This window comes from Aotus nancymaae, unplaced genomic scaffold (genome assembly GCF_030222135.1).
Source record: "Aotus nancymaae isolate 86718 unplaced genomic scaffold, 86718_ANA_hifiasm-v0.15.2.pri h1tg000016l, whole genome shotgun sequence".
NCBI lineage: Eukaryota > Metazoa > Chordata > Mammalia > Primates > Aotidae > Aotus > Aotus nancymaae.
In genome coordinates this window covers 466,406-494,085 of record NW_026988428.1, presented here as the reverse complement: position 1 = coordinate 494,085, position 27,680 = coordinate 466,406, and the positions used below count along the sequence as shown (strand labels likewise).

Sequence of the window (27,680 nt, the reverse complement as noted above, 5' to 3'; positions counted from 1 at the left end):
ATTTCAGTTTGCATTATTAAGATAACACCTGTATTTAACAGATTACCAGATTTTCTAGGATATTTTGGTTTTGGACACAACCTAAGTATCCCTGAAAAATTTTTTCAAGTCACTATGCATAGTGCGTAAAGTAAATCTAGTGTTTCCGCACTGCAATAATACCAAGTAAAAGGAGTCAGTCTTTCCTCATTTCCTCAAAAGGGGGAATTTTGGTGCACACAGGTAGTAACACATGTTAAGAAAATAAATAAATAAGCCTGTAATTCCAGCACTTTGGGAGGCTGAGGCGGGCAGATCGCTTAAGGTCAAGAGTTTGAGACCAGCCTGGTCAACATGGTGAAACCTCATCTCCACTAAAAAATTAGCCAGGCAGGGTGGCACACACCTGTCATCCCAGCTGCCTGGGAAGCTGGGACAGGAGAATTGTTTGAACCTAGGAGGTGGAGGTTGCAGTGAGCTGACATTGTGCCACTGCACTCCAGCCTGGGTGACAGAGCAAGTGGCTGTTTCAAATGATAATTTCATTGTCTTTATAATCAGAAAACAGACTAAAAAATGGATAATTGAGTGTCTTATGTTGGGATAAGATACCTTACCTTGAGGAGAGAGATCCTCCAAGATGAAATGAGAAATAATTTGTTATAGGCAACCCAATGGCAGCAAGCAAATGAGCACATGGGTATGACTTCTTGTCGTACCTCTGCCTGACCTCAAAGCATCACTGGCCTTCTTTATGCCTTGGGCTTCAACAATAAAGTGGAGTAGTCACTTCAACGTAGTTCCTTCTATATGTAGTTATAAGGCTCATAGGAACAGTGAAAATAAAAGTTCTTCATAAATACAAGGAATTCAGGTTCAAACCAAATTCTTGACTTTTATGCTATGTGAAATACTTAAATGAATGATTACATGCTGTGTAAAAACACCCGAAATTTCTGTATTTTTGGTTATCTGGCCATTTCTTTTAAAATTTCATTTAATATATTTGGGAAGAAAATGAATGATACCCAAATAGTTAGGCAGTTACAGTGACAGACTGAAATGGATATTGATGTGTTTCCAAGGTCTCCATGTATGCATCTTTATATTTGCAAAGTATTATAGAGATGTCTTTTACATGTAGTGTCATAAAAATCCTATAATTTAGGAAACTAGAGCCAAATTAATTGAACTCCAAATTAACTGAGTAGCTGACTTACAGTGAGCTGAAATTAATGGGACTAACTGTTTTATTATGGACTGGAAGCAGCCTGTAAAAATAAAGTGACATTTGTAATCAGGTGGGTTTAAATATCAGCTCCACCTATAACTATGTAATTTTGGACAAATTATTGAGTGCGCCTCAGTTTGCTCACATGTAAAATGGGGGTAATATCAATTTGGTCATTCTACTTTGTCATATACACTTTTTTATTCTCTGTGATAATAAAATGATCATGAAACTCAAGTCATAAAGACGATACAGAAGCAATTACAAGAGAATGGGATAAAGGTTCCCATTAGCCTTCCCTTAGAAGGGGAGTCTTACCCAGGATGGGGCGGGTGCTGGCAATCTTAATCCAGAGGCCAGTATATCAGTGTTTGATATGAATTTCTCTTCACTCTGCTCTTAATTTTCCCTAATTTCCAGTGGAACATTTTAATGAGAGAGAGATCGATATGTTACCCTAGATTTAATTACTTCAGAGATGAGGTCTTGCTATGTTGCCCAGACTGTGCTTGAACTCCTGGGCTCAAGTGATCCTCCCACCTCAGCCTCCTGAGCAGTCGCTGGGACTATAGGCACACACCACTGTGTCCCACTCATACTTTATTCTAAAAATTTCCATGGTAGCTAGGACAAGCATATCTATAGTTAGGTGCTCAATAAAGTTTCTAAAAGCACAAGGATTCTGATTGTATCTTTCCTGAGTTACACTAAAGACACTCTTTACTACTCAGAGTAAGATTATATGATCACAATGTACCGTGTACCATGGTGGTACAAGTTCAGGAAATGGTTTTTAGGACCTCATTCCAGCTCTCTGAATTCTGCTGGCCAGGTTACCTTGGGCAAAATTTGCATCTTTATTTCTTTATCTGCTTATTTGTTTTCATAAGGTTATAGTGAGAATCAAATGAGATATTTGAAAATACTTTTTATATAAGCTTGACTATCAATAGAAGAATTAATGTCAAATATGGGAGTTCAATGAAAAAAATCAAGTTTTATGTATATTTTGGTCAATACTAATGATAGCTAACAATATACAAATTTTAAAGGATTGAGAGAAGTCCTGGATAAAAGAAATTTTTATGTTTGTCTCAGGATGTTATTGGGGTGAGAAGGAGGAGTATGGAGTTGAGATAGGGAATAGGGTTGGCAGGAAAAACTGCCACAGAATTTAAGAGAGAAGAAACCCCAAATGACCAGTTCTCTTTGTTACTTTTGTTTCCTTATGAAGTCTCTTATCGAAAAGGGTGAATCATTTGGTCATTTTTTCTGATCCTGGTTAAAATTCTCCGTCTAACACTTTGTTTGGATTTGATGAAATAATTTTCTCAAGTACCTTTTTGAGTTGCTTGTTTGGGGTTTGTTGGTTTCCTTTTTTCTTTTTTTTTTGTCTAGGTGGCAGATTAGAACAACCTATCTCACGACCAGCTCTCCTTGTTTTGCTGTTGCAGACTGGAGTCCTGCACATCACCAAACTGGGCAGTCAGGCTCACCAATCTAAGGTAGAGAAACACTTGGCATTACAGGATTTGGGTTTTAAATCATTGCAATAGTCAAGACTCTTTATTTGTAAGGAGCAGAAACTATCTTGGGCAATTTGTTATAAAGATGTGAGTGTTTTATGAAACCCAAGGTTAAAAGGACAACTGAGTCTAGGCAGATGAGACCTGGAAGGCCATGAGAAACATCCTCACCCCATGCCCTCATGCTGTTACAGTTTCATTGTTTTATTTCTCACTCTTTTCTAAGGCCAGTGTTCTCTGCATCTCTACACCACAAAGTTAATGTAACCACCTTATAGTTCCAGAGTCCTGCAAGATTAACTAGCAGTCTTGCAATTTCAAAGTTAAATTTCTAGGAGGGCCAGGTGCGGTGGCTCACACCTTTAATCCCAACACTTCAGGAGGTTGAGGCGGGCAGATCATTGGAGGTCAGGAGTTTGAGACCAGCTTGGCCAACATGGTGAAATCCCATCTCTATTTAAAAAAAAAAAAAAATTAGGGCATAGTGGCACATACCTGCAATCCCAGCTACACAGGAGGCTGAGGTGGGAGAATTGCTTGAACCCAGGAGCTGGAGGTTGCAGTGAGCCGAGATTGTGTCACTGCACTCCAGCCTTGGTGACAGAGCGATACTCTATCTCAATAAACTAAAATAACTAGAAGAATTTCACATCTGACTGGTTCAGGTTTGTGCAGGTGCCTACCCTGGTCCATTCAACAGTGCTCAGGGGGATGGGAGACATTATAGTTGACTACAGGACTTTTGGAGGCCTGTCACTATGAGAGGGAGGGATCAGGGGGCACTGGAAGTTCCCTAAAAATGAAAAATTGCTCTGATCTGGGAAAGCAACCCTAAAGATGCCTTAGTTACTATTATTTTCTCTAAGGGAAGAGGTGTTTTTAGTATAAGACAATGGGAAGTCATTAAATATATAGCAATGGTGGGTTTTTTTCCTACTATATCTGCAAGACGGCTATATATCCCCAGCACGGACCCAGGCTTTTGTTTCACACCCTCTACAGGGAATTCCACGCTGCACATAATTTCCTATCTTTGCTATATTTGATATTTTGAGATGGGGAGCACATGTTTCTTTTTTTTTTCTTTTTTAAAAGTTTTGTCTTTTTTGAGATTCCTTATTTGTTGAATTATTGTCATTGCTTTTTTCCTTGAATTTTTTTAACTTTTCATTTCAGGGGTACATGTGCAGGTGTGTTACATAGGTAAACCTGTGTCATGGGGGTTGGTTGTACAGATTATTTAATCACCCAGGTAATAAGCCTGGTATCCATTAGTTATTTTTCCTGATCCTCTCCCTTCTTCCACCCTCCAGCATCTGACAGGCGCCAGTGTGTGTTGTTCCTCTCTTTGTGTCCATGTGTTCTCATGGTTTAGCTCCCACTTGTAAGTGAGAACATGCAGTATTTGGTTTTCTGTTCCTGTGTTAGTTTGCTAAGGATAATGGCCTCCAGCTCCATCCATGTCCCTGCAAAGAACATGATGCTGTTCTTTTTATGGCTGCATAGTATTCCACATTTTCTTTATCCAGTCTGTCACAGATGGGCATTTAGTTTCATTCCATGTCTTTGCTGTTGTGAATAGGGAAGCACATGTTTCAGTGCTCTGCTGAAACAACTGAATTGCATAGTGCTCAAGATCATCATTCCAGCTGTGTTTTCTACCCCATGGGCACTCCTACCTGACTCTCTGACACTATGCAAGGTTCCCCCCAAATGCCATGCTGTCTCATGCATGTCTTTGCTCTCCTGTTTTTTCCTTTTGTTTGCCTCAGTTATTCTCCTCCCTGATGGTTTATATTATCCTCCCCTCATCTAGGAAGCCCTCTCCCATTCCCATCTGCAGGCTCAGGTAGGTGTCCTTGTTTATACTCCCCCAGCCCTCTCTTGTGGGGCTCACTGCACTGTGATGGACTCATTCATTTTCTGGTTGGTTTGTTTCTTCAAGGGGAATATCACAGTTCAATCTATATCACCAGTGCCTAAGAAGGGCCTGCTACTGGTAAGTCCTCCAGAAAAGGAAGCCATGAATAAATGAATGAAATGAGCATCAGTTCTGCACAGTCTTGGTTTATATTTTCTAGTCTCTATTATCAACAATTCTACTGTAGAAGGTAAGAGTGCAGGCTCTGATGCCAGATTTTCTGGGTCCATATCCTGTCTCTGTTCAGTTTCCTAGATGTGTGAACTTGAAGAAGTTTACTTCACCTCTGTGTGCCTTAGTCTCCTTATCTGTGGATGGTATAATGACACTTCCTACCTCAGGGTCATTGTGGGGAATTAAGTGAGTTAATGCATGTTAAATGCTTAAAGTCTGGCACCTAGAAAATTCTCTGTAAATATTATTATCAAACATCTAAATCACCCCAAGAAACTCCAGATCTAGGTATGCTTCCTGAGCAATACATTCTGCAGGAATGGTTAGTGCTCTCAGCAGTCATTGACCCTCTGGAGAGATGGATGTGGTCTTTGCCTGGTATTGCTTCCATTATGTGCTCTAAGAGATTAAGAACATAAGGGTATGCTAAGCTAGAGGAATGGGTTAGAAGCTCCACCAGTGGATGCCTTCAGTAAGAGAGTATGTTCATCGTGGTTTATTGTGATTGCATTTGCTTTTAATGAATGAATGAGCTTTTTGAAGACAAGCAAATACTTGGTGGAATGATTAGACCTGTGGATTCCTGGGGACTTCCTGTTCTCAGTCTTGAGGGGTTATGATGGGAAGGTTGGTGAGCAGAAACTATGTTTTTAAAAAGCCAGAGCTAGACAGAATTTTTTTGTTGTTGAAAATGAAGTGTTTAGGAACAAGCTGAGGGCCGGGCGCAGTGGCTCACGCCTGTAATCCCAGCACTTTGGGAGGCCGAAGCGGGCGGATCCTGAGGTCAAGAGATCGAGACCATCCTGGCCAACATGGTGAAACCCTGTCTCTACTAAAAATACAAAAAATAGCTGGGCATGGTGGCACGTGCCTGTGGTCCCAGCTACTCGGGAGGCTGAGGCGGAAGAATCGCTTGAATCCAGGAGGCGGAGGTTGCAGTGAGCTGAGATTGTGCCATTGCACTCCAGCCTGGCGATAGAGCAAGACTCCATCTCAAAAAAAAAAAAAAAAAAAAAAGGAAATGCAAAAGATCTAGAATAGCAAAACAATTTTAAAAAGCAAAGATTGAAGACATTCATTTTTCAATTTAAAAATGTAAAGCTACAGTCAAGGCAGTGTGGTACTGGCATAAAAATAGATACATCGGGCTGGGTATGGTGGTTCACTTTTGTAATCCCAGCACTTTGGGAGGCCAAGGCAGGTGGATCACTTGAGCCCAGGAGTTCATTCAAGACCAGTTTGGCAGCATCTCTGCAAAAAGCACAAAAATTGACTGGGCATGGTGGTGCATACCTCTAGTCTCAGCTACTTGGGAGGCTGAGTTGGGAGAATGGTCTGAGCCTGAAAGGTGGAGGTTGTAGTGAGTTAAGATCGCATAACTGTGCTCCAGCTTGGGCGACAGAGTCAGACCTTGTTTCAAAAAAAAAAAAAAAAAAAAAAAACTTATAGATAATAGATGAATAGAACAGAACTGATAGTCTGGAAATAAATCTTTATATTCAATAGATTTTTGACAAAGTTGCAAAGGTAATTTATTAAAGAAAGGATAATATTTTTAACAAACAATGTGGGGACAGTTGGATATCCACATGATGAACTTAGACATTTACTTCACATTATATATAAAAATAAACTATTAAAAAAAATTTTTTTTGAGACAGGTTCTTGTTCTGTTGCCCAGGCTGGAGTACAGTGGTACAGTCACAGTTCATGGCAGCCTTGACATCTTGGGCTCAAGGGATCCTTCTGCCTCAGCATCCTGAGAAGCTGGGACTACAGGCACATGCCACTACTCCTGGCTACTTTTTCATATTTTTTGTGGAGACATGGTCTCACTGTGTTTTGCCAGGCTGGTCTTGAACTCTTGGGCTCAAGTGATCCTCTCACCTCAGCCTCCCAAAGTGCTGAGATTACAGATGTGAGCCACTGTGCCCAGCCTAAAAATAAACTAAAATAGATCATAGACTTAAGTATAAGAGCTAAAACAATAAAACTTATAGAAGAAAACATAGAACATCTTTGAGACTTCAGGTTAGGCAAAGATTTCTTAGATACAACAACAAAGGCACAGTCCATAAAAGAAGAAAAAATGAATAAATTGGACCAAATCAAAATTCAAAATGTTTGCACTTCCAAAATGCAGAATAAATAAAATGAGAAAACAAACAGCAGACTGGGAGAAAATATTTCTGAAACACATGTCTGATAAAGAACTTGTATCCCGAATATATACTCACGTACTTCAATAACCAACAGATAAAAACCCACTTAAAAAAATGGTCAAAAGGCTGGGTGTGGTGGCTCACGCCTGTAATCCCAGCACTTTGGGAGGCCAAGATGGGTGGATCACCTGAGGTCAGGAGTTTGAGATCAGTCTGGCCAACATGGTGAAACCCTGTCTCTACTAAAAATACAAAATTAGCTGATTGTGGTGGCACACAGCTGTAATCCCACCTACTTGGGAGGCTGAGTAGGAGAATCACTTGAACCTGGGAAGCAAAGGTTGCAGTGACCTGAGATCGCACCATTGCACTCCAGCCTAGGTAAAAAGAGCAAAACTCTGTCTAAAAAAAAAAAAAAGGGAGTAAAAATTTTACCAAAAAGGAATATGAAAAGCTAAAAAGCACATGGAAAGATGGTCACTAGTCACCATGGAAACACAAATGAAAACCACAATGAGATACCATGTTACACTCATTAGATTCGTTACACCAAAAAAGAAAACAAATACAGCAAGGATGTGTAGAAATGAGAACCCGCCTGCATGCTGCAGGGAATGGAAATTATTGTAGCCACTTGGAAAATAATTTGTTCATTTCCTAAAAAGCTAAACATACACTTACTTTATGATCCAGCAATTCTACTCCTAGGTATTTATCCAAGAGAAATGAAAACATGTGTTCACACAGACTTGTATACAAATATTCATAAGTCCTATTTATAATATTCAGAAATTGGAAAGACAGGTAAATACTTGGTGGAGTGATTAGACTGTGGATTCTTGGGACCTTCATGTTCTGTCTTGAGGGGTTATGATGGGAAGTTTGGTGACCAGAAACTGTCTTTTTAGAAGCAACTGTCCTTTTAGAAACTATCCTAAATATCCATCAACACGTCAATGGAGATACAAAAATGTGGTATATGCTTGCAATGAAGCATTACTCAATAAAAAAGAAGAAAGGAACAAACTACTGATACATGCTGTGACTGGATAGACCTCAGAATCATTATAGTGAGTGGAAGAAGCCAGACACAAGCAACCATAGATTGTATGATTCTATTTATGTGAAATGTCCAGAAAAGGCAAATCTTTAGAGGTAGAAAGTAGATTAGTGGTTGCCAGATATGGTATGAGAGATGAGGATTAACAGTGAAAATGAACGGTCTAATTGGGGTGGAAATATTCTAAAACTTCCGGTTATACAACTTGGTAAATTTATAAGAATCTGAATTGTCCACTTGAAGTGAGTGAATTATTTGAAATGCAAAATACATCTCAGTAAAGTGTGTGTGAGGAGAGAGAGGGAGGGAGGAAGGTTGGGGAGGAGGGGGGAGAGAGAGAGACAGAGAGAGAGAGAGAGAGAAAATTAGAAATGGTTGCAGCCAGGCTATTTGGATCTGGAACATGGGTCTGCTGCTGTATGATCTCAGGCAAGTTTAACCTCTCTTTGCCTCAGTTTCCTGCCAGTAAAATTGGGGAAAATAAGAAGTTATTTACTACAAAGCCATGCTGGGAAGGTTGTGGTGATACTTAAAAGAGTGCTTACTTAACACAGAGCTGAGAGCCTAGAAAGAGCTCAATAGATATTAGCAATAGTTAGCCTACCAAGGATCCAGCACAGACTTAGTTGAACTTAATTCAAATCTTGGAGAATTTGGACAGTGGCTTGCAGAGGTATTGACTGGTCTTGTGGAATTGACTCCCGGGGAGCCTGAGAGCCTACAGCCTATGATTTGTCAGTTGCATGCAGACTGGGAGATTGGAACACAGGAGCCTCAAAGATGAAGAGTATTTTTCCACCCCAGCAGCATTTGCAGAGGTGTCATCCTGCTGCCCATAACTGTGGCCACAATGTGCAATGTTTCAGCCCCAGTTCAACAAGTATTTAGGTTATGCCCACTCCTTGCCAGGTCCTGCTGGGGCAGAGGACAGGTGATTTGGAGGCACAGAGGAGGGACACCTCACCTTGCCCATGCAGTTTTCTAGAGGATATGATGTCTTAGTTTGATTTGAGACCCCCTAGAAGTTACCCAGATGAAGGGGTGCAGAGTTACCCAGGCAGAGGGTATAGCTTGAGAAAAGCCTAGAGGCAATAGGGAGCTTGCTAAGTTCAGTGATATGAGGATGTGGAAAGCAGAGTGACAAGAAGAAAGACTTGGGGTCCCAGGGAAAGGCCTTGGGTGCCATGATAAAGAATTTTATTGTAAATAGTACTACAATAAATATGTGTGCATGTGTCTTTATAGCAGAATTATTAGAACACATGGACACAGGCAGGGAACATCACACACTGGGGCCTGTTGGTGGGTGGAGGGAGAGCATTAGGACAGATACCTAATGCATGTGGGGCTTAAAACCTAGATGACGGGTTGATAGGTGCAGCAAACTACCATGGCACATGTATGCCTATGTGACAACCTGCACATTCTGCACATGTGTCCTGGAACTTAAAGTTAAAAAAAAAAAAAAAGTCCATCTAGAGGGAGAAAAGGGGAAAAAACAAAGAATTTTATTTCTCCTGAGGGCAATGAGAAGTGCAGTTTCTAAGTATCTTCCGGCTCAGAGATCTTCAATTAAATGGTCCCAAATGGCATCTACCTATCATACTTTGAGAGAGCCTGTTCTGTTGATTAGGAGCAAATAAATGTCCTCCTGGATGTTTATGGCCTGGGTTTTTCATTTGGGCAACTCAAATGCAGGTTCCTTCCAAGACCACATCCATGCTACTGGCTGGCTGAAAAATGGCTTCACGGCTCTCACGAGGGGAATACAAAGCATGGAGTGGTGGCTGTGAGCCTGTCTGCAGGGCCAGACCTCAGAAAAGCAGAGGACTGTAAATGTTTCATAAACTTCTCTCTGGGTGCCTGCGCTGGCCGAGAGCCCATTCATAAGCCCAGGCGGCTGAGGGGCAGGTATTGTGCCGGTTACTATAGCATCACCTTGGAAAGGCTCACTTGGTGAGAGCCGCAGGCGAGCTGGGGTGGGGCAGGAGGGGGACGCGGCTGGCTGGAGGGACTGGCGCTAGACCACGGATGCTGCTGCTGGTCTCAGGACTTCTGGTGGTCCGGAGCTCACGCTAACGTCCCCAGCTGCAGCCTAGGGAGGGAGAGAGGCTGCGCTCAGTCTGAGAGTGGCTGCCTAGACAGCGGCCACAGGCTGCTACAGAGAGTGTAGCTTTTGCAAGGGGCGGAATTCCCAGCCAGACACCCCTTGGCCTCCTTTTTGGAGGGGTGGGAAGCAGAGAGAGGAGGGAGTTGTTTCATCTTGAAAGATCTGGGCTGGGTTTCATCTCCTTTTTAATTTTGAGTGGTTCCCTCAATGAGAACTGACTTCCAGGTGTTCGCCAAGGGAAACAAGGCACTCCCCACACTGGAAATGAGAAAGGATGACAGTTTTTGAGACTGAGTGTTAACGGCTCAGAGGTGCCCCTCATTCAAAATGCCTTTTAAAGCATTTGATACCTTCAAAGAAAAAATTCTGAAACCCGGGAAGGAAGGAGTGAAGAACGCCGTGGGAGATTCTCTGGGAATTTTACAAAGGTAAAGTTTGCGAACTTTTTAGTTCCTTTCTGAGTAGCCTCCTATATGTGAGATACTTGGTATCAGGTTTTTAAAACTACACTTTAATGAGGAGGGGGTGAGTCAGATTAGATCCTTCTGGAGCCCCTTCTAGCTTCAGTAGTCTATGCCTGGAGGAAAAACAGATGCATCAAAAGTATTGGGTTGTATTAGGAAAGTGTTAAGACATATATTCTATTTATATAGCTGGATTAGCACTTTCTGGAGATGGTGATATTGCATATGATATGTTTGGCACTGAATTAGAAAATATTTAGGGAGATAATATTTCATGTTAATTCATTAGTAATGACATATAGTTATGTCTTAAATAATTTTTATGAGTTTTTCACTGAATCTTTCCACTATAAATGAAAATTAAATTTTTGCAATTTTTTAGCCTATTTAATAAAATATATAAAGTGGTTCCTGATTGTATAGTTTGCATAGAGAAGCATAGTCACACAATAGTTTGAAGGAGGTAACTGAAAAAATTTCTTTAAAGCAGAAAATCTCACATAATTGCAGTGGGAAAATGTTAAGTACTATCATTGAATTGAATGTAATTTTAGTCCAAACCAAAACGTAAATATTTTTTAAAGTAAAATATATTAGTGAAAAGAGAGTTTGCCATAAATGAATGAATGAATGTGACATTTTTAATTTATGAATTTTTATAGACATAGTAAATGCCTTCTCAAGTTATATAGATGATTTCATAAGTTGTCCTTATGTGCAAGGTAGAATGACTGCTTTATCTCTCTGATATAAATAAATGTGAAACATACCTTTGATAAGCTTTTTATGTGTTCAATGATTATTTCTAATCTTGGTGAGTGAAAATGCCATCTGGTGTGTCCTTTTAACTTTTGTTATCTTTTAAATTTCAAAAGTTTTTCATTTAAAGGACTATTTCCAGGCAATCTGAGATTCATCCCATTTCTTGTGTTTTAAAACACATATGCTCCTGTCAGTCTTAAATTTTCCATTGTATCACTGTTAATAGACTTTCCTAATAAGAAAAAGGAGTGGGACACATTATTTTAGTAATTAAAAACAAGAAGGCTTCAATCAGACCTATACTAGATTAGCATGTCTAGATGAAAACCTAGCTCAGTGACAGCAACATAAGCCAACCAAATATAGAAAAAAAAAATTACAATTAACATTTTTTCATGGGGGTTTATTCTTCTGCTGAGCACTCCCCAGGAAACATCTTATTGTGATGGCATTCATTTGATTAGAAATGCAAAAAGAATTTTTGCATAATAAGCACAATAGCTTAACTGGCTTATTCAAGTGATGACAAAGGAATCTGGCAAAGTCAAGAATAAAAACCACAGGCCAGGCGCAGTGGCTCACGCTATAATCCCAGCACTTTGGGAGGCAGAGGTGGGAGGATCACTTGAGGCCAGAAGTTCGAGACTAGCTCAGGGAACATACAGAGACCCTGCCTCTATAAAAATATAAAAATTTAGCCAGCATGATGGCGCATGCCTGTCATCTCAGCTTCCCAAGAACTGAGAGTATTGCTTGAGCCCAGAGGTTGCAGCGAGCCAAGATCGTGCCTCTGTACTTCAGCCAGGGAGACAAAGTGAGACTGTCTCAAAAAATGAAAAAAAAAAAAAAAAAAAACCCAAAAACCCATGACTTTGAGCCATAGTCACCATTATAATCAACAAACTCTGCCTTAGTTTATAAAATATTTGATATAAGAAAATACATAGGAATTTTCTTTTCAAACTTAAGTTTAATTGCTTTTTTAAAAAATTTAATTGCTTTTTTCAATAGGAGACTGATTGAAGAACCGGGTTTGCTATGTTTGATTGGAGGAGTCACATGGAGATCTTTTTGTTTACCAAATTGGTTTGCTTAGGGATATAACAAAATTAGTGATTTTCCAAATTGTGTGACCTCAACTAGAAATTGGGCTATGTGTCTAGGACTGTTTGAACAGTTTCCACAAAACAATAGAAAAACAGCTAGCACAGTGCTGGAGATAGAGAATGCACAAAACAAATGCTAGATATTGTCATGGTTGTCCTAATTGTAGAATGGCTTTAGCAAAAATAAAGTCAAGGTCAAATCCCTTTTTTCAGTGATCTATAGAGAGGAATTATTGGCAGAAGCAAAAACAGACATTGCTTGAGCGGTGATCCAAGTTGACCCTCAGTTCTAGTGGCCTTTGAGCAGAGCTCCAGAATTATCAAGACCAGCTCTGCCACACGTTTGGCATTAACCACAGGTGTATAAGGTAATTATATGTAAAGGACCCTGCCCAGAGCCTGGCATATACTGGCCATTTCCTGCTCACTTTACTGATTTTCATGTATAACCAGTTGACAGAATCCCATGTGAAAAAATCACAAAGAACTGTTTTCTGTTTTGTAGGAGCATTTGGAAGTTGGAAGCCTCTACATTCTAACTTAGAAGGCAATGTAAATCATAGCTGTCTAATAATGTTTGAGACTGAGGTCATCATCTAAATGGAATTCTTGAGATGCTTTTTAATCACAGTGTTCCTCACAGTCAGGGGAGTGGCAATTGCACAGGGAAGCATTTGAGAGTTCCCACACAGAGTTGATTACAGTCAGGCATGATTAGCCTTCCTGGAAAACAGTCATTGATAAGAAGCAGCTGAGCAATTATTCAGCTAAAGGTAAAATAATATTTTAGAAGTGTAGAAAGAAAGAAGATGCACTCATTTATAGTTTAGTGTTGTATTGTATAGATGACATAGAAAGCATTAAACTTGGAAATTAATGTCCAGAAATTGACAGGCAGATTTGTTTAAATGACCATTTATGTGTCCTTTAATTGTTCATATCTAAAAAACATAGTAGCAACAAAACAGTATGTTTCAGACACTGTAAACTCATTTAATTCTATTAAAAACCCCATGCAGAGGGGACTAGTATAATTATAATTTTTCTTTTTTTTTGAGATAGGGTCTCACTCTGTTGCCTAGGCTGGAGTGCAGTGATGCAATCATAGCTTACTGCAGCCTGAAACTCCTGGCCTCAAGCTGTCCTGCCTTCCTGGCCTCCCAAAGTGCTAGGATTATAGGCAGAAGCCACAGTATCTAGCAACAATTTTGCAGGTGAGAAAACTGAGGCACAGAGAGGTTAAGTAGCTTGCCCAAGGTCACACAGCTTGTAAATGGCAGAGCTGGGTTTCAAACCTGTTGTTCTACGCCCATCGTTCTTAATCATTACATTATGTTACCTCTCTAATCAAGTGTTTTTCCTCTTCCTACTCACTCGAAATTATGCCACTTATTTAGGTTTAGGGAGGTACTTGGACTGCAATGTAGCCAGAAACTTCTGGACCTGCTGGCAAGTATGGACTATTCTCATAATCAATTGTACCAGTATTGAAGGCTTTCCCCAAGGGAGGCTTAAGGGGAGTCTGGTCTCCTTACAAGTATGTCTATCTTCCCTTTAAATGAAACTAGTCCCTGCATCGTGTCTGTCCTCAGCATTTAGGAGTTGTGTATTAAACATGTGCCAGATGTGCACTTCCTGCTCCATCAACAAAGGCGAGTGTGTTAAGGCTTCTCTGAGATCAGGCAATCCTGGGTTCCAATTGCTGCATCATCCTTTACCTTCCTACCTGCATGACCTCAGGCAACTTGGCTGCAATGGGGTGACTCTAGGAAACCAGCTCAGATCACATCTCCCCACTGCTCAAAGCTGCCTCATTCAGAGTTAAAGCCAGTGCCCTTTCAATGGCCTTCAAGGTCCTCTGTGATCTAGGACTTTGTGAAGACTCTGACTTCATCTGTGACATTTTCCTGCCTCACTCTACTCTGGATTCACGGGCCTCCTGAGTCTTTCTAGAACTCCTCAGATCCACTCCTGTCCTGGCTTTTGCCCTATCTGTTTCTTTTGCTTAAATGCTTTCCTCCCAAATAGCCTGATGGCTCATTCTCTCACTTTCTTCAAGTCTCTGCTCAAGGATTCCCACTTTCCTGACCATCCTATTTAAACATAAGGCTCACCTGCCCTCCTCCTCCTGCCCTCTTCTCTGTCCCTCTTTCCCACTTTACTTCACCTCTGTCTTAGGTAGGTTACCTAAAAAGCACAGCCCGAGACAGGGATTTGGATGAGCCTAGAATGTGATTTATTGAGAGAGCTCTTCCTGAAAAAACTGAGAGGGAATAAAACAAGAAAGGAAAGGAGAGGCTGGGTGCAGTGGCTCATGCCTGTAATCCCAGCACTTTGAGAGGACAAGGTGGGCAGATTGCCTGAGCTCAGGAGTTTGAGAACAGCCTGGGCAACACGGTGAAACCCCGTCTCTACTAAAAGATAAAAAATTAGCCAGGTGTGGCGGTGTGCACCTATAGTCCTAGCTACTTGGGAGGCTGAGGCAAAAGAATTATTTGAACCCAGGAGGCAGAGGTTGCAGTGAGCTGAGATAGCACCACTGTACTCCAGCCTGGACAACAGACGGAGACTTGGTCAAAAAAAAGAAAGAAAGCAGGAAAGCAAGAAAGCAAGAGGGAGGGAGGGAAGGAAGGAAGGGAGGGAGGGAGGGAGGGAGGAAGGGAGGAAGAGAAGAGGAGAGGAGAGGAGAGGAGAGGAGAAAGAGCCAAGTAAGAATGCTTGCTCACAAAGATTTAGACCTCTCAGGATCTTTTACAAGGGAAGGCTTTGGAGCACAGGTGATGTGCTGAGTCCTTCCTTTGGGGCAAGTGAGGCAGCCTTTTTTTTTTTTTTAATCTCTGCCTCAGTCAGTCATTGGCTGTGGGCTGCCCCACTGAGGTGAGGGGTTTATTTGGAGGCCACTGAGGAAGTTCTCCAGGGTTTCTCATGCCAGGACTAGAATCTCAGGCAAGGAGTCACCATAGTAGCAAGGTGAACCAGAATGGATTGCCTGAGATCAGGAGTTCAAGAACATGTTGCCTCATCATGGGAGCAGGAAGAAATGTGTTTGGCATCTAGGCAATCCACTCAGACATCTCCTGATACTGCCTTGGCTAGCTTTTTTGTTTTATTTTAATTTTTAAAATAATAGAGATGGGGGTTTTGCCATATTGATTAGGCTGGTCTTGAACTCAGATGATCCTCCCACTTTGGCCTCCCAAAGTGCTAGAATTACAGGCACAAACCACTGCATCCTGCCTAGTTTTAGCTGCAAATGGGAAAACACAGCAACTGTGACCTGCTAGCAGCTCTGAAAGTAGAGGTGTGCTTGCCCAATAAGGAGAACTGGGGAGTGTGCTATGGTTTCTATGACAGCCCACCCACTGCACCGCTCAGATCAACTTGCTTCTCACAGGAAGTCCACTCCAGGTTCAGCTTCTCCAAGACTCTGGTTGCAATTCCCAAGGAGCCTTCCATAGAAGAGTTATTAAGACAGAATCCAGTGCCCACTGTGATGACTGGTCCCTCCTCTCCACCCCTTTCTGATTCCCCTCACTTCTCTTGGCTTGCCTGATGGGTTGCCTAGATCTTCATACCTGAGAGGTCTAAATCTTTGGTTAACATAACCTCATCGGTCATGGCTGCTATATTTGCCCACTGACAGTTAAAAACTAGCCAAGGCAGTATCAGGAGATGTCCCAGTGGATCATCTGGGTGCCAAACATATGTCTTCCTGCTCCCATGATGAAGCAACAGTTCCGGTTCCTCCTAAAGATCAGGATCCATGACCTTTACCACTGTAGTGACTTCTTGCCATGTCTTCTGGTCTTGGCATGAAGACCCCGAAGTGACTGAGCAGCAGTCCTAACCATATGTTGACTGGGATCTCCATTGTGTTCCTAAATGGAAAAACTCTTCCTTGTGAATCAGGATTTCTAGACCCTCAGAGCCTAAGTTGAAGAGATGAGATATTCCTCAGGTGGGTTAGTGGGAATGATGGCAAATGGGGCCACTCCTTCTCTCACCCCTTGTTTCTTTGACCTGTGTATTCTGCCCATTGGGCACACAGCACCATGTCATAACTGTTGGGTTTTTTGTTTATTTGTTTAAGATGGAATCTTGCTCTGTCGCCTAGGCTGGAGTGCAGTGGCTTGATCTCGGCTCACTGCAACTTCTGCCTCCCGGGTTGAAGCAATTCTGCCTCAGCCTCCCAAGTAGCTAGGATTACAGGCACCCACCACCACACCCAGCTATTTGTATTTTTAGTAAAGACAGGGTTTCACCATGTTGGCCAGGCTGGTCTCGAACACTTGACCTCAAGTGATCCGCCCACCTCAGCCTCCCAAAGTGCTGGGATTACAGGCACAAAACTGTTGATTTATGGAATACATTGCATCCTGCAGTATAGCACCTTACCTTCCCAGAACTTCATCTCCAAGATTATGCCACAGTTGCATCTTTAAGAAGCTTCTTCAGAGGCTGGGCACCGTGGCTCAAACATGTAATCCCAGCACTTTGGGAGGCCACGGCAGGTGGATCATTTGAGGTCAGGAGTTCGAGACTAGCCTGGCCAACATAGGGAAACCCCATCTCTACCAAAAATACAAAAATTAGTCAGGTATGGTGGTGGGCACCTGTAATCTCAGCTATTCAAGAGGGTGAGGCAGGAGAATTGCTTGCTTGAACCCAGAAGGCAGAGGCTGCAGTGAGCCAAGATCGAGCCACTGCACTCCAGCCTGGGCATCAGAGGAAGACTCCATCTCAAAAAAAAAAAAAAAAAAAAAAAAAAAAAAAAAAAAAGGCTGCTTCAGCCCTGGCAGGCTGTCAGCTTCTGGATGGTGTGATATGTTGTGGGGCTTGTGGGTCCCGTTTTCATGTGCCCACTGCTATGCTATCTTTGCCATAAATTGGGTGCCTTGATCTGAGAAAATGTGATGTGAGGTCCCATGTTGAGAAATCAGACACTGAATCCTCAGATAGAGATGCTGGCTGAGACTTGTAGTCTGAATAGGCAAACTCATACATGGAATATGTCAACCCCAGTCAGGATGAATTGTTACCCTTTCCAGGATGGAAGGGGTCTGTTATAAACAACTTGTAACCAAGAGACTGTTTGTCCCCTCAGGAACTGTGCCATCTCATGGGCTCTGCATTGGTTTTGTTGCTGACAGCAGCAGGAGCTAGTTCAGTCCTGGTGAGTGGGAGCCCCAACATAGCCTCCATCCCTGCTGCCATGGTTACTCTGTTCACAAGTGCACTGCTCTAGCACTGGGTGACTGAGGATGGAAGCTGACTGACATTAACTGGCTAAGTCAGCCTGCCTATCATCTGTTTTGTGCCTCTTCCAAATGGCTTGTGATAATGTGCAATCAGGAGAGCTCATACTAGGCATCCACTTGTAGACTCATCCATATCTCTTCCCTGGATCTTCTTCCCAGTCCTCCAATATTGCTTTATCTGGCCCCTGACCTCCAGGAAGTCACTCACCACTGCCTATGAGTCCATGTATATCCTTACCTTTGAATGTTTCTCTTTTCATACGAAATGGGTGGCCAGGAGACTGCTCAAAACTCTGCCTATTGGGAGGTTTTTGCCCTCACTGTCCTTCAGGGCCATCCCTGGGTGGGCTGGAGCACAGCAGCAGTCCATTTGTAACACACTCTAACATACCAAATTGACCAGCTTTGGACCAAACTCAGTTTTCTTCCTCCCTCCTGTAATTTGTCCACAAGTGTGAGCTCATAGCCATTGGTACAGCAGATATAGGTCACATGGAAACATGGCCCCTCTGACATGGGCTTACTTGTGCCATGTAGCCCTGCTGGTGCTAGATTCCAGATGGACCACTTGCATCTGATGACAGACAGTTGGACTTCGCAGGTCTGATAGTACCTAGCTCATGATGGGTAGTTTTAGCTGCATGGTCTCTTGATATTCCATTGTCAGAAGCTGTGACTCCACCAGGACTCAGTAACATGCCATGAGTTATTTTTTGTCTGTTTTATATTTTTCTACTATAGATGGCATGGCCTTGTCCCAGAATCCTAAGGCTCTATGCTATATATTTCTCCTATTGAGTTTTGCTGGAAACCTCATATAGTGTCTTTTCCTATTCAGGTGCCTTTAGTACCAAGGGTATGTTGGAGAACACAGTCCTAGTGGCAAGATCACTCTTGTTGCATCCTGGACTTGCTACAGAACGCATTCTTGTTGGATCTCATTAAAAACTAGCAGTTTTTTATGTCACGGAATAGGTGGGTTAGAACAATATTCCCAAGTGTTGGATACACTGCCCCAAAAACCCAAAGAGAAGTGCCAGCCATTGTGCTTCTTCCTTGGTGGTTGGAAGTTCAAAGCACAATAACTTTTCCTTCACTTTGGAGGGAATGTTCTGGAAGGTCTCAAACACTAGACCCCTGTGAACTTCTCCCATGTGATGGACCTGTGATCTTTGTAGTAATTGTTTCCCACCCAATGGAGCACACATGTTTTACTGAGGCATCCAGAGTACTTGGCAATTCTTGCTCCTGAGGTCTCAACAACATGTTGTCATCTATTGGTCATGATAGATCAATGTGATGTTCTGCAGCAGGTCCAGAAGATCTCTCTGGTTGTGCCATGAGAGAGAACAATCCATGAATATCTACTGTTGTTCATCTCATGTCATTGTAAACTTCTTAGCCTTCTTTCTAATGGATATGGAAAGAATGGCAAGACAGGCAAGCTATGTACCTGAGTTAAGAGTGTGGTAGTTCCCTGTCATCCACCGTGATCCCCCTCCCCACTTTTTTTTTTGCAGGTGGTTAGGCTGGTGAATTACGTTGGGATCTAATGGGGTGTACCACCCCTGCATCCTTTAAATCTCTGAAGGTACAATAATCTCTGTCATTCTGCATAATGTGATACTGCTTCTGATTTATCTTCTTACCCAGGGATGCCGGTTTTAAGGACTTCCATTTGACTTTTTTCTATTACAACAGTTTTTATTCCACAAATCAAGGAACCACTGAAAGGGTTTTTCCAAATGCTAGGTGTCTCTCTTCCAATTACACATGTGGGAATTATACATGGGGAAATGACCACTGGGTGGGTCCATGGACAGGAACTCATTGTGAGACGAACCTGGGCCAGGACTCCAGTTACATAGCCCCACTTTAACGGAGGCAGGATAATGCTATAAATCCCTGAGTATCAACATCAACTTGCCCCAAAATATCAAGGTATTTTTCTTTCTTCAGGGTATGTTTACCCAAATTAATGGTGCTAGATTCCTTCGGGGAAGGACTGTGGGCATCACGACTGCATTTCCTTCTGTGGTATTGTGGGTTCCTTTGTCATGGAACCTTCAGTCTTCTCCGTCAGTCCTGAGATTCTGACCTAGAAACTGGGCAAGAGAGTGTGACTTTCCATTGGGATGGCCAGCCTCAGCCTACTGCCCATTCATCAACTCTTGATCTTTTCTGTATGTGAGGCAATACCCTTATTGGCTGCCCATTTCTTTTGCTCCTCAGAGCACCATGTTCTATGATCTCTGAGATTCCTATGGGCTGATTCCGTAACTGTCATTCTGAATTTCCTGCCCATACGTATGATGGTTAAGTGCTGCCAATCATCCTAATTGCCACTGGTTCTGGAACAGCACCTCCTACCGTGAGCCTCAGCCAGCAGAAGACAGCAGTTTCTGAGCATCTCAGGGGTGTCGGTGGCCCCATCACCACAGCATTCCTTATTATCTTAGCAGCAGGAGTATTCCTCAGGCCTCCCGGGGATATAGTTTGTTTGTGGGGTTTTCTGGTCTTATATAGTAAATCTATTCCTGCATATTCATTTATTTGAGCCTTTTGATCTTTCTCTATAATCTGCTATAACAGTTCCTGACATTTCTCATTTTTAAGGAAAATAAGTTAAAGAGAGACCTTTTAATTGATCAAGAGTGTGATCAGCATTAAAGATAAAACAATTATGGAATTCTTATATTACAAATAATAGAGATCAAAACTTTACTAAAGGAATAGAAGACAGCCAATTTAATTCTCAGTAATTCAACGCTGTGACTGGTTCAAATTCAGCAGTTTTTATACCAGGCATTAAAAAATGAAATAGGCTTGTAAATTAGGTTTCGATAACAGTTAAGGAAAAGAGAGGATGTAGACCTAGACCAAAGTAAGGACACTTTTTTGGCCTTGGGCATTCTCTCCTGGAATGGATAATTTCCTCTTCTTTTTTTGAGACAGGGTCTCACTACGTCACCTAGGCTGGAGTGCAGTGGCACAATAATACCTCACTGCAGCGTCAACTTCCCAGGCTCAAGAGATTCTCCCACCTCAGCCTTCTGAGTAGCTGGGACTACAGATGCAAGCCACCATGCTCGGCTAATTTTTAAAATATTTTGCAGAGACAAAGCTCTCGCTATGTTGCCTAGAATGGTCTCAAACTCCTGGGCTCAAGCCACCCTCCTGCACTCTAGCCTGGGCGACAGAGTGAGACTCTGTCTCAAAAAAAAAAAAAAAAAATGTCTACTTAGATAAAGCACTCGCTATTTGGTGCTTTCTGATTAGTTCCTGTGGCACGCTGGTAGCAATAGACTGGAGAGCAAATCTCAGTTGTGTTCTCTCTTCACCAACTGCAGCTGGATGATGATCCTTATGCAAGTTTCTTTGTTTTGTTTTGTTTTTTTGAGACAGAGTCACTCTGTCACCCAGGCTGGAGTGCAGCTCACGGCAACCTCCACCTCCCAAGTTCAAGCGATTCTCCTGCTTCAGCCTTCCAAGTAGCTGGGATTACATGCGCTCTGCAGCACACCCGGCTAACTTTTTTTCTGTTCGAGATGGAGTCTCACTTTGTCACCAGGCTGGAGTGCAGTGGCACTATCTCGGCTCACTACAACCTCCACCTCCTGGGTTCAAGCGATTCTCCTGCCTCAGCTTCTCGAGTAGCTGGGACTATGGGACTACAGGCGCGCACAACCACGTCCAGCTAATTTTTGTATTTTTAGTAGAGTCGGGGTTTCACCATCTTGGTCAGGATAGTCTTGATCTCTTGACCTCGTGGTCCACCTGCCTCGGCTTCCCAAAGTGCTGGATTATAAGCGTGAACCACCATGCCTGGTCCCGGCTACCATTTTTGTATTTTTAGTAGAGACAGGTTTTCACCATGTTGGCCAGGCTGGTCTCAAACTCCCGACCTCAGGTGATCCACCTGCCTCGGCTCCCAAAGTGTTGGGATTACAGGCATGAGCCACTATGCCCAGCTGGGCAAGGTTTTAAATATTCTGAGTCTCAGTCTTCTGAGCTGTAAGATGGAGATAAGTGCTATTTGTCAAGACTATTTTGAGGATTGAGAGAGATAATATATATTTTATAGGAACCTCACGGAGTGCCTAGAGTGTAGAAAGTAGTCAATGTCCTTCAGTTTATTTTCTTCTTCCAGTAGAATAGCGACTCAAGGATTGTGTAGAAGACAATATGAGCTAAATGGGACCTTTGTGGAGGACAAATTTGAATGCTGTATTTGTTTGCTAGGGCTGCCCCAACAAAATACTACAGACTGGGTGGCTTTACCAACAGAAATTTATTTTCTCACAGTTCTGGAGGCTAGAAGTTCAAGATCAAGGTTTGATTTCTCCTGTGGCCTCTGTCCTTGACTTGTAGATACTGCTTTCTTGCTATGTCCTCAGATGGCCTTCCTCTATGCACATGCATGCCTGGTGTCTCTGCATGTCCAAATCTCTTTTTATTTATGTAATTTTTCAAGACAGGGTCTCACTCTGTACTCCAGCCTGGAGTGCAGTGGTGTGATTGTAGTTCACTGCACTGTCCAACTCCTGGGCTTGAGTGATCCTCTCCCCTCAGCCTCCCAAGTAGCTGGAACTACAGGCATGCATACCACCACACCTGGCTCAAATGTCCTCTTCTTATAAGGACATCATTCATATTATATTAGGGCACACCCCAAGGGCCTCATTTAACGATAATTACTTCCTTAAGCAGCTTATCTCAAATATAGTCACATTCGGTGGTACTAGGGGTTAAGACTTCAACACATGAATTTTGGGACACACATTTCAGTTCATAACAAATACCATAAGTGAGCAAGTAAATTGATTTGAAAAAATATTTTTTAAACATATATACATTTTATTTTTTAACAACTTTAGACAGGGTCTCTCTATATTGCCCATGGTGGCCATGAACTCCTGGGCTCAAGAGATCCTCCCACCTCAGCCTCCCAAACTTCTAGGATTGCAGACATGAGCCACTATGCCCAGCCAGTAAATGGATTTTTAAAACTCACAAAAGTATCTGCAAGTTCTCTCACTTTGTGCTCCAAATGTTGATCTTATTACCTAGAAAACAAAAGAAAACCTTTTCTGCAATTAGTGGGAGCATTTGAATTGCAAGTAAATAGTTCTGTAAGTGCCTGAAGGCTAGTTAGCATATCTTAGGCAATTAGACCCCTGGGGCTTGGATGTTTGCAGGACAACTGTGTCTGAGAACAGAGAGTAGGCACCTCCGTAATGTGCAGAGGGGCAGCAGTCCACAGACTGCAGCTGCCTATATTTGGAGAAACAACAATGAGAATTCACTCTAGAAAGAATGAAGATTCTCTGATCTAAAAGACCAACTGCAGTCAAGCAGGAAAGGAAAACTGAATGGGATAAATAGCTCTTATGGATAATTAAAGTCCTCCAACTCCTAAGAAATGACTTTTTCTTCTCTTATTCTTAAATAACTTTCTCCTCTCCTTCCCTTTTTATAAAGCTTTTTTTTCTGGGCAGGAATGAATAGATCCTTAATCCTGTCTATAGGTGCTTCAAGCCAGGAGTGATGTTTGGAATTGATCCACCAGTTCCATTCAATTGGACAAGGATTCATTGTTTCCAGGCAAGATGCTGAACACAGAGAATAAAGATGAGTAGGAAATGATCCTGGGATCAGGGAGCCCTTTATTCATATGTGGACACAAATCACTGACTTTTTTTTTTTTTTTTTTTTTTTTTTGAGACAGAGTCTCCCTCGGTCGCCCAGGCTGGAGTGCAAAGGCGGGATCTCAGCTCACTGCAACCTCTGCCTCCCAGGTTCAAGAGATTATCCTGCCTCAGCCTCCTGATTAGCTGGAATTACTGGTGCCTGCCACTAAGCCCAGCTAATTTTTGTATTTTTAGTGGAGATGGGGTTTTATTCACCATGTTGGTCAGGCTGGTCTCAAACTTCTAACCTCAGGTGATCCACCTGCCTTGGTCTCCCACCTACAGGCGGGAGCCACCGTGCCCAGCCCAAATCAGTGACTATTTTCTTAGCACCTATGCTGCTGAATGAAAACGACTCTAACTCCATGTGAGAAGTGCTCTAACAGAGGAATGTATAAAATGCCAAGGAAACACCAGGGATGGCAGAGACCCTAACGTTCAGGCAATGTCTATTCATTTATTGGTGATAATGCGTTACCCTTTGTACGGTAGGGTCGTGTAATCTTAGCAACAGCTCTGTGAGATAAATCTTTATTATAGAGAAGAAGGTATGTGAGATTCAGGAAGGCCAGATTATTTGCCCCCGAGTCACACACCTTGTGTTTCAGTGGCAGAACTGGAGATCACATCCAGGTTATCTGACTGCCTCAAAGCCTGGTGTGTTCCATGACATAGGGTGAGGGGTTTCTCAGTCTTCCTCTGCTTTCTCAGTCTTTCCTTAGCAGAAATGGCCTGCTATTTGAATGCTTTAAAAACAAATCAAATCTGGCCAGCCACAGTGGCTCATGCCTGTAATCCCAGCACTCTGGGAGACTGAGGTGGGCGGATTCCTTGAGGCCAGAAGTTCGAGACTAGCCTGGCCACCATGCTGAAACCCTGTCTCTACTAAAAATAAATCAGCTGGGCATGGTGGCCTACACCTGTAATCCCAGCTACTCAGGAGGCTGAGGCATGAGAATCGCTTGAACCTGGGAGGCGGAGGTTGCAGTGAGCCGAGATTGTGCCATTGCACTCCAACCTGGGTGACAGAGCAAGACTCTGCCTCAAAAAAATAAATAAAACAAATCAGATCTGACTCTGAGGCCCCTGCCTGGAGGGGGAGTTAAATTTCCGTTCATTTTGGTGCTTCCCTTTTGCCACAGCAAGGTTGTGCAAAGGACTCACAAACAACTCAGGAGGTCCTTCTAGTTGTTGATCCTCATTTGCTCCTGAGCCCATGATCCCTTGAGTGGTGGCTCAGCTGCCACTTTGTGCAAAGGAAACTGAGATTTTTTGCCTGGACCCCTCCCCTCAGCTCCCGATATCCCATCTCCAACTGGAGAGCTGCTTTAAGGGGCTGGCTTCAGGTCAGCCAACTAAAGGTCCTGCTTCTTGGGGAGCCCACGACTCCTTCTTTTAGGGTTTCCCTTTAATCATTACTTTCCCCCTTTTTTTCCCCATCTCCCATACTGTATGTATTTCCCTCTGGAAAGCCTCAGGATGTCTAAGATGGCAATGTGCACACAGAGGGTGCTTGTATTGGTTCAGGTCTTCCAAGAAAGCAGATTCCAAGACAGGACTCAGCACATACAAGACATGGTCTTGCTCTGTTTTCCAGGCTGGAGTGCAGAGGCACAATCACGGCTCACTGCAGCCTCAAACTCTTGAGCTCAAGTGATCTTCCTGCCTCAGCCTCCCAAAGTATTTGAATTACAGTCATGAGTCACCACACCGGCCAAGAGATTTATTGAGGGGAAATGGGGAAGGAGCTGGAGGAGGCTGGGAGAGTGTTCACACTGCTACCTGTGTAGGAGAGAGGGAAGGAAGAAAAGTTAGGTGGGAAGACTTGCAGACTACATACAGTACTGGGAAGTTTTGGCATGGCCAGTGAGCAGTCCTGGAGCCAGTCACTGTGAGAGGTGTCCTGCCTCTGGCAGGAAAGAACAGCCTCTCATCCCTGGGGTGCTCAGTTCTTGGCGGAATAGCAGCCTGTGAGAAAGAAGCGCTATCCCCACGCCAAAGAGGTGGTTGATTCAGAGCACAGCAGCTGGGGCTGTCTGCAATTAAGCACTGCAAAGCCCCACAGCGCTTTCAGTTTTCATTAGCCTTCATCTAAAGCATCTGCATGTGTATAGAGAGGGCTAAGCTTATGACTGGTGACACTTTATTAATAGCAATAGTGATAGATAGTACTTACCACTTATTACTCTAAAGCACTTTTTATGTATCAGGCACTGAACTGAATCATTTATACACATCAATCGTTGAACAACCCTATGAGATACCCATTATGATTACCCCAGTTTAGAGATAGGGATTCTTATGGGCTGAATTGTGTCTTCATATGAATCCGCCCTCATTCATTATAGTGAAATTCTAACACTCAGTACCTCAGAATATGACTCTGTTTGGAGATAGGGTCTTTAAAAAGGTAATTAATATTAAATAGGTCCGTAGGGTGGGCTCTGATCGAATATGACTGATGTCCTTATAGGAAGAAAAAATTCGGACACAGAGATCCATAGAAGGAAGACTATGTGAAGCCACAGAGAGACAGCCATCTGAAAGCCAAAAAGAAAGGCCTCGGAAGAAACCAAGGCCTGCTGAAACCTGATATCAGATTTCTGGATCTAGAATTGTAGGAAAATAAATGTCTGTTGTTTAAGCCAGCTAGTTTGTGGCACTTTGTTACAGCATCCCTGGAAGACTAATAGAAGGTCAAGTAACTTAGCCAAAGTCACAGAGCTACTACATGAGAGAGACAGCACTGGGCGTCTCTCAGCCCAGAGCCCATTCTCTTACCCTGCTCTTCTGGGTCATGATGGCTGAGCAAGGGCTACAAAATAACAGCTACAGACAACGAAGTGACTCGGGGAGATCACTGAGAAGGAGCATGGCCTGGTGGGCTGGGAACACATAGGAAAGGGGCCCAGGAGACCTAGACAGCAAAGGAGAAGGGTTTCATATCTTGCCTCTACCCACTAATGACTGTGTGATCTTGGTCAATTTGTTCTTGCTTTCTGAACCACATTTGTATTTTGTGTCAAATTGGAGTATTAGATTACCCATGTCTCACTGAGCTCTATTAATGATCAAATAAGAGAATTACATGAAAGCATCTATAGAGAGGAGGGCAGAGGGAGACAACTGAATTTGCCTTATACAAGAAGTATTGCTGAGGTTGTTACATATTATCCTTGTTTTAGCTGCTAGGAATATACTATTATAGTAACGTGTCAGTATTAGAGCATCAGTTTTCTTTCTTCTTTCTTTTTTCTTTTTTTGAGATGGAATCTCACTATGTTGTCCAGGCTAGAGTGCAGTGGTACGATCTCAGCTCACTGTAACCTTTGCCTCCCAGGTTCAAGTGATTTTCATGGCTCAGCCTCTTAAGCAGCTGGGACTACACTGCACCACCACGCCTGGCTAATTTTTGCATTTTTAGTAGACACAGGGTTTTGCTATGTTGGTCAGGCTGATTTCGAATTCCTGACCCCAGTGGATCTGTTTGCCTCAGCCTCTCAAAGTGCTAGGATTATAGGTGTGAGCCACCATGCCTGGCCTAGAGCATCAGTTTTCCATCCTACTTAAGTTATACATATTTGGTTGCCAGAAAATTCATGGAGACTACGAGGGCAGCCCATTATAAAGTCCTATCATCCAACTGCCTCTCAGAACTAATGTCATCAACACTCACTAGCATCGTGGGCTCATTAAGTGATGGCGAGGATTAATGTAATAAAAATAGCTGATATATGTTGTGTTTATTATGTGGCAAGTTCTGTTCTAAATTACCTAAGTTTAATAACTCATTTATGACAATCCTAAGAACAATCCTGTGAAGAAGAAACTATTACTATAATTCCTAGCTTACAGACGAAGAAACTGAAGTCCAGGGAGCTTAAGTAATTAGGCTGAAGTCACACAGCTGAGTAAGTGGGAGACTCAACATTCAAAGTAAGGTACACAGGCTCCTCAGTTGGATATAGATTGGAGAAGAAGTGAGGCATCCAGGATGGTTTCACGATTTTTGCTGGAGCAACCAAAGTGGCAAAATTGTCATTACTTGTGATGGGAATGATTAATTTTTTTTAGGGAAAGTCAGTTTGGACATATCAAGTTTAAGATGACTTTCAGGTGTCTGAGGAGATGTCAAATAAGTCTAGATATAAAAATTGGGAGCCGTTAGCATATACATGATACCTAAAGCCCAGAGCCTGGCTTAGATGAACTAAAGGGCATAGACAGAAAGCAAGAA

General features: G+C 42.6%; 1 protein-coding gene across 2 annotated transcripts in view; it reads left to right on the top strand.

Moving 5' to 3' along the window:
- The first annotated feature begins 7,189 nt into the window (after window positions 1-7,189).
- Window positions 7,190-27,680, top strand: part of SLC17A8 (solute carrier family 17 member 8) — a 58,146-nt gene continuing 37,655 nt past the window's right edge. The window contains exons 1-2 of one of the 2 annotated variants that reach the window (XM_021675569.2): window positions 7,190-9,964; window positions 10,389-10,591. In XM_021675569.2, the coding sequence (XP_021531244.1) occupies window positions 10,491-10,591 (101 nt within the window). In that variant the 5' untranslated portion in view covers window positions 7,190-9,964; window positions 10,389-10,490. Of the gene's footprint in view, window positions 9,965-9,984; window positions 10,592-27,680 lie in introns of those variants that run through there. The other variant, XM_021675568.2, reaches the window with a different exon arrangement.